Here is a 14,018-nt window from a genome sequence, read left to right as displayed (position 1 = left end):
GCCACCTTGAATTCCTCCACAGTTGATGACAAGGGGAGCTGTAGTTGCCCAGATCGGCTTGGGGGAATTCCCAACCATCTCTGCAGGTGCTTGTTGATTTTCCTCTTGATGCCCTCCACACTAGTCATGGGGAACTCGTAAACTGTGAAGAGCCAAAGAAGCCTGGGCAGAAGGCCGTGCTGGTACAGCCAGGCCCTAAATTAGGATTATTGGATGCACAATCACAGTAAAATGTGGTGTTTTATTGACCTTGGGAAGCTGACACCATATGTAGCGGATCACTCCAGTTGACTGTGTGGGTTGACAGGCGGAATTGCGTTAAAAGATGGGTTGGAAGTCATGTTGTGTTGAAAAATCTGCCACAGAAAATCTCACCTTGACCCTTCGTTCCCTTCATTCTCCCCTTCCTCTGTTTTTGTAAAGATAAATTTTTTAGCGTTTATCGCTTTATTCTACTGGGCAGTCCAGTAGAGAGAGAGAGGGGTGAAACGGGAGACAGAGTGGGGGGAAGACATTCAACAAATAACGACAGGTTCGGGAATCGAACCCGGGTCGGCCGTGCCGTGACTCGGCGCGTTATGTGGTTCGCCACTGGGGCGCCCCCCTTCCTCTGTTTTTGTATGTTTTTGGGGCGATTTCTCAACTGTGTGCATCAGAGGAGCAAAAGGGAACTTAATCCTGATCAGAGCAATGTGGCAGATTACAATATATTTGCATTTGTTAGCCATGCTAGTGATCAGTCCATGGCCAGACTTGTTAACTGGTAAAAGACTCACACTCACAGCCATGCTGATTTGGGAAAATGGCATCCGGACATTTTTGTTTGAAACACCCTTTTGTCATTGGACATAAACAAGGTGGCCTGTTGGGATGTTAGATCCTAATGTGAAAAACTACAGTATGATTTTATATGTCTGCACTTTATGTGCTCATTTTATGCCTGTCTTCTTTCTGTTGTGAAGCACTTTGAGCTGCAGTTTCTGTATGAAAGGTGCTAAACAAATAAAGTTTATTATTATTATTATTATTATTGGAGTGCCATGGTTTCTTCGTAAAGCCCTGTTGTACTTTATTTTTGCGCAGCACATGTTTTATCCTTATGGTGCAGCAGCTCAGTGCGGCTCAGGGGCAACACAGGCACATCCATATTGAAACCCATCCAAATTGTGGCAACATTGTTTTCAAAACAAAATATCATTGTTGAAGTTATTAATCAGAACTTTGTTTCCTTTCTATGTTATAGAGCAGCGACAAGTTCTCCAAACCCATCAGAAGTGCCCAGTTTTACTACTTAGATAAATTCCTGCTCTTGGCTTCTGGGAGCTCTGTGTACCTGTACCTGTATCACCTGGATAACACAAAAGATGACATCAAAAGGTAATTACATTTAGCAACAGTAGCTACATTGTATAGTAGAGTGCTTATGACGTGCTATTCTGTGATAAAGTGCTATTCAAATAGGCCTAGTCACCCATAATTATGTTTTTGATATTAAATGTTACGTATTAAGTCATGTAATACCCTGTAATTCGATGTACTGTTTTTTTATTTTTATTTTTTAACCTTGGAAGCCATGTTTTTATTTTTTTTCTCTTTCGTGCAACTTAATCATATTTCTGCAGCCTCATCTTGAAATATTTATGTATTTTTAGAACGTTAACCCCACTAACCTACAGTAGTTTATTCAGCCTGCCTTACATTGCAGAGAACTATAATTGCTTTGACAACATAATATATCAACAAACAAAGGCCACAAACTAATCAGCCCACATAGCAAGAAGTGCAGGACCTATTCTGGCCGCCAGACAGCAATTACACATAACAAAATTGTCAAGTAAACACAACCAGCTCCTAGACATACAGTAGAGATATTATAGGGCCTGTGCAACAAGCTATGTAGTATTGATCTTAACACACACAAACCTTGAAGCAAAGCAACACATTCAGATAAACAGATAGCTACACCACCTGGATGAAGAGGCAAGATGTAGCAAAGCAGCTTCTCAATCAAAGCAAGGGACAATAGACGATCAACAAAAAGTGCATGTACAGTAGGACGGACCTGCAGAGTTTAGAAGCAACCTGGTTAGTTGAAGTTTTGCAATCACTCCAGACACTTATCAGGTGGCTAAGCAGAGATCCTTTATTCAAACACAGCAATGCTCACTGTTCAGATATATCCTGACTGTAGGCTAGTGAGTCTCTCCCAAGGTCAATACACATTGAGCAACGACCAACCAAGTGTTGGGTGCCTTGGATGACAAGACGCAGAGGGCGAAGACCTTCATCTGAGTGTTTTTGTTTAGTATTTGTGGCCAGGCAGACAAGCACATAGAAATTCCAACAAGAAGACCACGCAAAGAAAATGGCCTTTGGCTGCAATGAACGAATTCCAGTTTTGTCAGTAAAGTGATAAGTATCCGTGCATGTAGCTATTAACACAAATACATTGATCGTGGCCAGTTTAAAAGTGATCACAAGGGGACGTGTATCGTGACACTCGTGGCATCTGGTCATGAAGCAGACTTGATTACATCAAGCTGATTTTATTGGGGGGGGGGGTAGTCAGTTTCAACCACAGGCCCAGTGCTGACACTCGACACCACCCACACTGCCCGGCCGTGGGCTGTAAGCTGTCAGGGCTTATTGCGGAGGCCAGGGGAGGATTGAAAGCAAAGGGCCTCCAGACCCTCGTTCAGCAGAGCATGCCACCACTTCCTCATTCAATCAGTGGGGTTGTTATTACCACTGTGAAACTTGTGAACGACAAACACATGCCGACCTGTCATCAGTCAGTAGAAGGAGCGAGAGGTTATTTAGGAACAAGATGAAGCCTCTTATTTGGCTAACTATCTCTGGCTGATCATCAAATCAACACACTGCAGCTCTGCATCGCTGTGGGAGAGATGAGAGTACCCTATGCCATAAATGTCATGTATGTTGTGTATGTCATAAATGTCTATATGAATTGAAAATGGGGGACCCTGATGGAAACAAGACAAACGTCTTTCTCAGGTCTGCATCCCCTTAACAATTGTATGTATTGAGCCGTACTGTATTGTACCCATTCTGCAATCTGTTAAATAAAGTTTTCATTCATTCAGTAAAGGCAGGAATTAGACTGACTTACTCTTTTTACATGCAGTAGGGTCATCTTTAGTTAAAGAAGCTACTTGATGTTTGGAATTTTAGCCTTTATATTTTGTTTCATCAGAAACTTTGAACACTCTGTTAGCATGTTAATGTTCAAACCAATGAGTATGCTAGCAGCAAGTTACTTTGTTTGCAAAGCTGTTTTCCATGAGTAATCCAACAAGCTTTTTTTTTTTTTTTTGTGTGCATAGCTTGGACATAGAACCCCCCCCATAATGTGACCTGGTGAATAGCAGACTAAAATCTATCTAAAATCTAAAGGCCTGATCTCCAATCTACCAAAGTCAGCCCACGTCACTCCACTTCTTAGAGAGCTGCACTGGCTTCCCATCGCCAGACGAATCCACTTCGAGGTTCTTGACCTGGCATACTGTGCAGCGAGGGGAACGCCTCCCTCATACCTCCGCTCAATAGTCTCTAACTTTAAAAATAAATTATTATTATTATTATTATTTTTGGCTGCGCCCCAGACCGATGTAAAAATTGGCTGGGGGGCCCATTATAAATGAAAATATCATATCATATCAAGACCCCTACACTCTGCATCTTTAACTACACACCCTCAAGACCCCTACGCGCTGCATCTTCTAACTACACACCCTCCAGACCCCTACGTGCTGCACCTTCTAACTACACACCCTCCACACCCCTACGCTCTGCATCTTCAATCTAACTACACACCCTCAAACCCCTCCGCTCTGCATCTTCTAACTACACACCCTCAAGACCCCTACACGCTGCATCTTCTAACTACACACCCTCAAGACCCCTACACGCTGCATCTTCAATCTAACTACACAACCTCCAGACCCCTACGCTCTGCATCTTCTAACTACACACCCTCCAGACCCCTACACGCTGCATCTTCAATCTAACTACACAACCTCAAGACCCCTACACTCTGCATCTTTAACTACACACCCTCAAGACCCCTACGCGCTGCATCTTCTAACTACACACCCTCCAGACCCCTACGTGCTGCACCTTCTAACTACACACCTTCCACACCCCTACGCTCTGCCTCTTCAATCTAACTACACACCCTCAAACCCCTCCGCTCTGCATCTTCTAACTACACACCCTCCAGACCCCTACGCTCTGCATCTTCTAACTACACACCCTCAAGACCCCTACACGCTGCATCTTCTAACTACACACCCTCCACACCCCTACGCTCTGCATCTTCAATCTAACTACACACCCTCCAGACCCCTACGCTCTGCATCTTCTAACTACACACCCTCCAGACCCCTACGTGCTGCACCTTCTAACTACACACCCTCAAGACCCCTACACTCTGCATCTTCAATCTAACTACACACCCTCCACACCCCTACGTGCTGCACCTTCTAACTACACAACCTCCAGACCCCTACCTTCTGTATCTTCTAACTACACACCCTCAAGACCCCTACGCTCTGCATCTTCTAACTACACACCCTCAAGACCCCTACACGCTGCATCTTCTAACTACACACCCTCAAGACCCCTACGTGCTGCACCTTCTAACTACACACCCTCCAGACCCCTACCTTCTGTATCTTCTAACTACACACCCTCCAGACCCCTACGCTCTGCATCTTCTAATTACACACCCTCAAGACCCCTACGCTCTGCATATTTGATCTTTGACGATTTAAATTTTTTTATAATAATAAATAATATAACACTAACCTTCTTACTGTCTTTTACTATGATGTACTTTGCTACTAAGTAATCTACTGTGCCTATACTACTACCACCTACTATGCTAATATGTCTATACTACTATGCACTCAGAGTGTAACACTCAAGTTCGACACTGTTTGACGAACAATATCACTGACCCTTAGCTGCCAGAGTTGAGCCCTTCCTGCTGACTTGTTTTACAGAACTTGCAAGTCACTTTGGATAAAAGTGTCAGCTAAATGACTAAATGTAAAATTCTAAATGTCAGGCTATAAGATGTAATTCTGAGCTTCATTGGGTTAGGTTGGATGCCACTAACTTTGTATTTCCTTTTTATTTTAGATATCAGCAAAATAGTGTCATCCAATTAGTAAGACGCTTTGAGACAACGTCAGCAACGGACATCACTGCCTTGTCTGCAATCAACGATTTCTACTCCTGTATCCTTTCATAATGCCTTCCAGCCACTGTAGAGCATTTGATGATACACAATCGGTATTATGTACTTGTTGCCACAGAAAGGCTCACATAATCTTGTAAGCATTTATTTTGTGTTTAATCTTATTAACTGAAATTACATCAAAACCTTGTACATAGTCCCAGCAGAGCACAGGAACACACTTTTATTGTTGCTCTGGACAGCAATGGCACTCTGGATGACTGTGATTGGTTGAACAAATATATAATTTTTTTGCCAAAGCCTAAATTCTTCCCTTCAAGATACACATAATTAAAACACTAAAGACAATTCTGGATTGGAATTTGGAGCTTTAATAGCACTTTCATGTATTGCTTGATGGCTGCCATAGCTGACCCCAACTGTAAATCATCCAAGTGTCTTTAAGTTTTCAGGAATGTCTCCACTCCGACTCCCTGTTAAAGGTTTTACAATAAATTTATTTTCTAATAAATCCACTGAACCCCGAAGCCCATTTACAGCAGTGAGTGAGGTCCTTTCATTAGGCACCAATGCACCACTGTGCTTGGCGTAGCCTAAGTGGAAAGTGGATATTACCAGTAGGTGATTACGTAAAATTGTCCAATCTCTTGTGATTTTCATCCATTATTCATGAGTTTACTTTGAAATGTATTCATCCCTCCTTTATACCTCAGATAATTCGATTGTGTGTGTGTGTGTGTGTGTGTGTGTGTGTGTGTGTGTGGTGTGTGTGTGTGTGTGTGTGTGTGTGTGTGTGTGTGTGTGTGTGTGTGTGTGTGTGTGTGTGTGTGTGTGTGTGTGTGTGTGTGTGTGTGTGTGTGTGTGTGTGTGTGTGTGTGTGTGTGTGTGTGTGTGTGTGTGTGTGTGTGTGTGTGTGTGTGTGTGTGTGTGTGTGTGTGTGCGCGCGCGCGTGTGGGTGTGTAGGCTAAATGGACAGAGGATCCGATCCAACCTCAAACATTTAAATTCCATCCTTATGTAGCACGAAGGGATCGTCCTTATTTAACATTAAAATAAAGTGTTCTAACGTTGGGTTCAGAATGATGGAACATATCACCGTTGGCTTAGTGAGCAGCAGTAGAGTATGTGGTGTGGAGCGGGATGAGCGTTGTCACGTAGGATGATTGCAAGGTATTGGGTTTCTGTTCTTGGCTCAGACGGGGGAACCTTGTAACTGTGTTTTCTACATTATCCTCTTCCAAGACTGTTTCACAGAACATTTGCTGGCTCCTTCATTCTAGGCAGGTCCTGTAAGGAATAGTAGCCAACAATGCAGTGACTATAGTGGGCGTATACTGTCACTATACCGTACATAATGTATGATAGGACCTGCTCCGATGACCGATGAAAACTGTCCTGAGCAGCTATTCCAGACATGGTGCTGGTGTGTGGCGCAGACCGGTCCGTTCAGGTCTTTGATATGAACAAGGCTACAGTTGCATCAGAGCTGCCTGACGCCCACAGCAGAGCTGCCCACTGGGTAACGCAGAACAAGGTAAGGTCAGGTTCTCTCAGTTGGGAGTGGGACTTTAATAATAATAATAATAGTAATGATCATTTTATTTTATGTAAATGATTAACCTTTACTTATCAAGGAAAGAGACAGAGTCTCTTTTTAGCTGCGACCAGCAGCTCTGTTGGTCAGTCAGTTGGTCGGTTGGTCCACAAAAGATTCCCCACTCTAGAAGCAACAGGTTTTGCCCTAGGAGGCTGGAATTTTTCAAGGCTGGAATGGAGGTCGTGTGTGTGTGTGTGTGTGTGTGTGTGTGTGTGTGTGTGTGTGTGTGTGTGTGTGTGTGTGTGTGTGTGTGTGTGTGTGTGTGTGTGTGTGTGTGTGTGTGTGTGTGTGTGTGTGTGTGTGTGTGTGTGTGTGTGTGTGTGTGTGTGTGTGTGTGTGTGTGTGTGTGTGTGTGTGTGTGTGTGTGTGTGTGTGTGTGTGTGTGTGTGTGTGTGTGTGTGTGTGTGTGTGTGTGTGTGTGTTCACGCCAATAGGTTAAAAGGGGGCATGGTAATGGGTGGGGGCTGTCACAAAAAGATTGCAGCTATTGTGAATTCACACTTGTTACAGATTCTTTCGCACAGTTCCACACATTCACACCGGGGGCTGCTAAGTACAACCACAGTCCTCTGAGCAGCTCCTGTCTAACTTCTGTCACAATATATGAAATGCCATTTCATATATTGTGCGACAGTGGCTCAGGAGGTAAAGCAGTTGTCTGGTAATCGGAAGGTTCCTGGGTTAAATTCCGGCTCTACCCGGCTGTGTGTCCTTGAGCAAGACACTTAACCCCTAACTGCTCCTGTGTGGTGCTTGATATTTTTTATTCTACATAGCCCATTCAATTATGAAATGTGTTATTTTACGAACCAAGCCCCTGACTCGCTTGTCTAGGGGTAACATTGTTAAGCATGATGAAGCTATCACTAATGGTAACCAAGAGTCCTAAATCCCAACCGTGAAACTTCATCTATCCCTACATGTGTTTTGACTCGAACCATGATATTAACTAAGCCTGATGAATGCAAATATATTGCTATTCTAACGGAGAGCACAGTCTCACCACTTTGACTTGGGCGAGTGCGCTTCGAGCTGCCCGATGAGCGGGCCCGGCTTGATCTTTGCAGTCAGTGTTCGAGGTTGTGGTGGTGGTTGATTCACAACCAAACAACGTGGCAAACAAACCAAGAGCGAAACCAAAAAGAAATTGAGGCTCTGCAGCCACGACAGCCTTTTACTGGCAATGTTTAATTACAACAAACGCGAGGCGCAAACGAGGCGCCAAACGAGGCACTGGTGTCCTCAAAGCGCTCTCAGCGTGGCCGGCTGGGCACAGCTGCTTGCACTTAGCAGTGACGCTCCAATTGACCTGGTGAGTCCCGCCCCCAAGTCAGTAAACTTTCCCTGTCACTTACAAAATGCCATTCGGGGGTCTACCATACAAGTATATTCACATGACATAATATTCTGTATTCATGAGGCCTCCTACATAGGGCTCACCTCAGATCTCAATAGCTCACTTTTAACTATGCAAGATGGAAATCACATAACTTCCTCGAAGGATGGCACTTAATAGGTATTTAAAGTTGGTTTAAATTTGGAAAAGTGAACGTTTGCAGATGATGACATTTTTGTTGAAGATTAATGAATGTTCCCAGTTGCTTTTGCCATCTGATAACTACAGCCTGAACAGTTTGGAGTTGTGATGTAAATGTAGGTATATTTCAGTTTAGATGACTAAAATATAGACAGTTTCAACCACAAAAACAAACATAAACATTCTAGAACTGAGTACTGATTTCAGTTGATGATACAGTACTAGCAAATACACTGCAACAAATCCTACAGGAAATCATCTCTAGTCAGTTTGAAGTTTGAAGCAGCAACTTTCATGAAGCTACAACGGATGAACCCTTTCACTACCACACTACAAAGGGTTAACCCTTTCACTACCACACAGTACTACAGGCGGTTAACCCTTTCACTACCACACTAGAGACAGTCAACTCTTTGTAGTGTGGTAGTGAAAGGGTTAAAGAGTGTCAACGTGAAGCGTGCATCAGCAGTGTTCTAAATGAATCTCCTTTGCGTCAGAGTGATGTCATCATTCCACAGGCAGACAGATTGAAGAGACCAAAGGCCTGGGAGCAAAGACTTTGGCTTTGGCTGGCATGAAGTGGTACAATGATAGCCCATCATCCATCTTACTTAGAGGGTCGTCGCTTTGGCAGATCCTACTAGTGTTACATAAGACCTCTGCTAATCTTACATAAGAGAGAAATCCCTTGTGTTGAGATGAAAGTGTCAGTTTATGGTTCGACGGCACAAGGCTGCAGCGAAAAACACTTTTTCTACCCAAGTGTTTCCATGACAGATGTGACAGGACGAGTAATCATCGGCATCGTTCATCTTGTGGAGTGTCTGGATATAAATCCCTGGTGCACCGGGATTAAGACTGACATGGGAGATGGCTGGAGGAGATTCCAAGCTGGATCCGATGGCCTTTGCATAATCACATTCCATGATGTGCCCTTGGTTTGTGTGTGGCTTCACTCCCACAATATTACCTCAGACCAATGTGGCCCCGATTAGTCGGGTGTCTCAACAACTAGACAATGGCTGGATTCACGGCCGCCGTATCCCGCTGCGAAGGATGTAATACATCAAGAAGTGTTACTGCATCGGCCCATATGGAAATATCATGTGCACAATAAATGCATACATGTCAAGTCAAATAAATAACACAAGCCTATAGGTTACGCTTATTATTTCAGCGTCCATATATCTGTCAAATTAATTCAACATGTTGCAATTTATTCAGGGATTGAACGTTTCTGACTTCGCCTCCAAATTGTATGAATCCCAGCCAGCGCTGTAACAAGATTCACAATCCACAATGTTTTCCTTCTTCTTCACAAGATTTTTGGGGGGCATTATTCACACATTTTACATAGGTTTATACAGTATAATTCTCATTGGAATACAGGAAGGTTCATGGCACTGGGTGAATTTGAGCGACGTTTCATTTTGTACTCACTGATATGTGTACCGAAGAGAGGTCCCGGCAGCTCAACACAGACCTGGCCCAATGCAGACATTGCTACGTCACCTGGATTATCTGGGTACACTGCACCTAGTTGGCTGGATTAAATGCATTAACGCAACCCGGCGCACCTTCAGCTGGGCCATACTATTCCTAGAAGCACCCACACTTCCCAGAAGCACCCAACCCAAGCCCCGTTGTCCCAAGGACACCTGCACCCTGTCACGCCAGCTATTGTGCGCTGTGCATTGTGGACGGCCTGTGGCATGTTGACTCAGCTTGTGCGTTACGTCAGTGTGGGGTCCTCGGCCTGGGGGCCCCTGGGGGTCTGGGGGCCCCTGGGGGTCTGGGGGCCCCTGGGGGTCTGGGCGCTGACCGGTTAATGCCTGAGGATCAAAGGGATCGCCCCTGCCTGCAGACGGCTGTACATAACAGCCCCCTCCGCTCCACCTACTCTCTCCTCCTCTTCCTAGTGCTCCACTAAACCACATTTGGGGGACCCTTGCTGGTTGCTGGCTGTTTAATTACACTACATATCAAAGCCGGTAAAATTAACATTCACTGAGATTACATTTTCCCCCACTTCAACTTTCCGACCGTAGGATCACCTGGACATCGTCAGAGCGGAGCGCTTCTCGGAAAACTAAACTGGAAGTGCCCTCTCGGAGTCACCTTCCCACACTCTTACTGGAAAACCAAACAAAATACCCCCACGTCGCTTGCCATCCTATGATCGCCATAAGTCCCAGAGTAGATGCATTAGCATGTTGGATCAGTCTGTGTTTGTTCTGTTGAGTGCTGAAGATCTTCTCGGTCTCATCCGTCTTGGTGTGGGACGTCTCGTGTGGTGACCCTCAGTGCCCCAAGCTGCCACCCTCCCCAAGCCCCCTCCCTTTTCTCTGACTGTCACTCTTGCTTGTGTAATAGCTGGAGTTATTATATGGAAGCTATCTGCAAAATTAAAGAATAGGCATCAACAGAATGTTTCGGTGTCGTAGGAATGCAAGAACCAAATTGACAGTTTCAGTCGGGGGAGTTGCTGACCTGGTGTTTTTCATGTGTGTGTTCCACAGGGCTCCGTGTTCAGCACACAGGCTCCAGATTCCTACAACCTCTTCATCACCAGCGCGGTCACGGATGGTGTCAAGCTTTGGGACCTTCGTACACTTAGGTTGGTTTTAATGTACTATAGAATCACAGCCCAAATGAGAACATGATGTACTTTAAACACAATGGGTCTCATTCCCGAACGGATTTACGACAAGAAATTTGCTCTCAGGCAAATTTCTGCCGATTTAAGACATATTAGGGCTGGTAGCGAGATTCCCCAAATTTCCCTGAGATCGGATTCGGCCGTGGCTGAGAGCAGATTTAAGAGTGCTGAGGAGCACACTTATGATTGATTGACTGATTGAAAATTGTATTAACTTGACAGACTGTGTTCTCCATGTTCTTAATGGCTTTATTTGGGAGGAATCATAGTGATTCCTTCATGTCAACCCTACAGGCCTCCTTGGAATTAATTACTTAATCATAATTAAAATAAATATGACAATATTTGTATGATAAGAAATTACGCGGATGTCGGAAAAATAAATAATATGGATTCATCTGATCACAGGGCAGCTGGATTAACCATATCCGAACCAGCTATTTTGAACAAATGTATAATTACTTTAATTACTCAGATATTCAAACATAATTATGCAATTATTGTGAAATTATTGAAAATAATAATTATTTAATGCCTTCTGTGGAATTTGTATTTCTTATTTGTTACATATCTGTTCTATTGATTAATTATACATTTGAAAGAATGCAGGTTAGAGCCAACATGCAATATATCCCATGATTAATGGGACAGACATTTGTTTGATATAGCTATAACTTGCATTCCTGCGCTGCGGCAGGTGGTCACGAGTAGTAGCCTGTATTCTGTATAATGATGACAATACATTAATCTAATCTCATTTTGATCTGTCGCAAAGCGCTTCCGCCACCATTTTCACACGGCTGCATCATTTGTTGCATTTAATGAGCTGGACAGGTGTGGCTAAACCCTCGACTTTAATGAGCTGGACAGGTGTGGCTAAACCCTCGACTTTAATGAGCTGGACAGGTGTGGCTAAACCCTCGACTTTCCTCTATTTCATTTGCACAAGGCACAGAGCCTGCCTTATAAGGAGCTCTGGAGGCGTTTTGTATGCAAATTACCTAGACGGCAACGCGCGTTCATGTTTCAGAGCGGTGACATTCCTCATCGCGTGGGCATCTCACCACGCGTTGGGGACTCAGAGTGAACTTGTCGTAGATTCTGTCTCAGTCGGTTCCAAAATAAGTCTTCCAAGAGAACTATATTCGGGAATGAGACCCAATGAAGCTAGCTAAGGTTGAGAGAGAACTAGAGGAGATCACTGCCTGCTAGAAGGTTGCTATAATCATCTAGGTCGTTCTCGGACGGGCCCTCCATTTTTTATAAACCATTGTTATAAAGTATTCTTTCATGTGGTGTTCATGTAATACCAACATTGATTGATTGATTGATTGAATTGATTGAAAAGTTTATTAACAGATTGCAGAATGGGTACAGTACAGTACATCTCAATACATACAATTGTTAAGGGGATGCAGACCAGAGAAAGACTTTCGTCTTGTTTCCACCAGGGTCCCCCATTTTCAATTCATCATAACATATATGACATACATGACATACAGATAGACAGTACTGCTACATCTATACATTTATGACATATCAGATTTGCAAATACAGTACTGTTTGTGATACAAAAGTGTCCAGAAAAGGAGTGTATATACATTTGGCGTAGAAACTGTACATTGGAGGAGGTTGGTGGGGTGGGGTTGGGTGGGTTGGGTGAGGGCTGTACATTGGAGGTGGGGGGGGGGGGGGGGGGGGGGGTTGGGTAGGGGACACACACACATTTTACACTGTACATTGGAATGTTGACAAAGCCTTACTTGGTCATTTACTGTACAACTAGGTTAGGACATTTGTAGGGGCCAGTTTCGAATTGCAGTCTCACGTAGGTGTTTTTTGAGAGTGTTTTTGAAGGTGGGTAGTGATTCACATTCCTTTACAGCTTTAGGCAGGGCGTTCCACATTGATGTGGCATAATTGCGAAACGTGTTTAGTCCCTTGTTTGAGCCGAATCTGGGTTTTACATGATTTGTGGAGCTCCCTCTGGTGTTGTGATCGTGGTATTCACTGACCTTTGGGAAGTATTTTGACATGTACATGGGTACCTTGGTCGCGTAGTGTATCTTGTAGACCAGGCCCATTGCAAGTTGCTGTACTCTGTCGTCTACTCTAAGCCATCCTAGGTTGTCAAAGTGGGCAGGGGTGAGGTGGGTTCTAGGAGTCAGGTCAAGTAGTAGTCTGACTAGCTTGTTTTGAGATGTTTGTAATTTGTTTTTTAGTGCCTTTGAGGTGCTTTGGTACCATGAGGTGCAAGCATAGTCGTAGTACCCTTGAATGAGTGCTCCTGCTAGAGTCTTCAGGGTATTCTTGTTTACCAGAGACAAACATAATTTATAGCGTAGTAGCTTAACACATTCGGGGCCATTGGGATTAGACGGGCCCCACTCTATGAGGCCAGCTTTTCATTACAAGTTTTCTCTGTGCGTGAAGTTGTTTGTAGAGCTAAATCTATATTTTATGTTATTGCTATGTGTCCATTGTCATTGTCAATTGACAGTATAAACCAGGGGTCTCAAACTCGTGGCTCACGGGCCAATTGCGGCCCGCTGGATGATATTTTGCGGCCCCCTACTTGACATCAAAGTCTAGTGTTAGTGCGGCCCGCGCGCAACTTTTTGCCGCGCCGTTGTGCGAGTTGGATGTTTTATTTATTTTATCACTTGTAGGCTACCATAGCGCAGGCTCATGACAGCAACGTTATGTTAGTGACTTGGTTGAAACGTGATTCCGGAGTGATACCAAGTGGAAGGAAAATATATCCAGTGCGTATGGCAGGCATCCTCGAAATTCTCCGCTATCTCCTCTGCAAGCAGTGCTCTGCCTGTCCGGCTGCACTACTGTCTGTGTCTGTCTACTCTGGTCCAATCACATTCAGCGTCCCGTCAGCGTTTTCCCCCCCACCCACAGTCTGCGAATCAGAGCAGAGTAGGGCGGGTCTTCACGGAATGCGTGTTGTCTCTTTCAACGGGTCCCAGTCAGAGCGAGAGTTGACAGCGCATCT

General features: G+C 44.3%; 1 protein-coding gene across 1 annotated transcript in view; it reads left to right on the top strand.

The window, feature by feature from the left end:
• The window catches only part of wdr27 (WD repeat domain 27), a gene marked incomplete at both ends in the record, with an annotated part of 316,569 nt that overhangs the window by 121,234 nt on the left and 181,317 nt on the right, over window positions 1-14,018 (top strand). The window contains 4 exons of the mRNA XM_084321236.1: window positions 1,244-1,377; window positions 5,164-5,261; window positions 6,634-6,755; window positions 10,875-10,972. Of these exons, the coding sequence (XP_084177362.1) occupies window positions 1,244-1,377; window positions 5,164-5,261; window positions 6,634-6,755; window positions 10,875-10,972 (452 nt within the window). The remainder of the gene's footprint in view (window positions 1-1,243; window positions 1,378-5,163; window positions 5,262-6,633; window positions 6,756-10,874; window positions 10,973-14,018) is intronic.

This window comes from Notolepis coatsorum (assembly GCF_963971535.1).
Source record: "Notolepis coatsorum genome assembly, chromosome: 9".
NCBI classification, from domain to species: Eukaryota; Metazoa; Chordata; class Actinopteri; order Aulopiformes; family Paralepididae; genus Notolepis; species Notolepis coatsorum.
The sequence above is the reverse complement of the archived record's forward strand: the minus strand, read 5'-3'. Positions and strand labels throughout refer to the sequence as shown.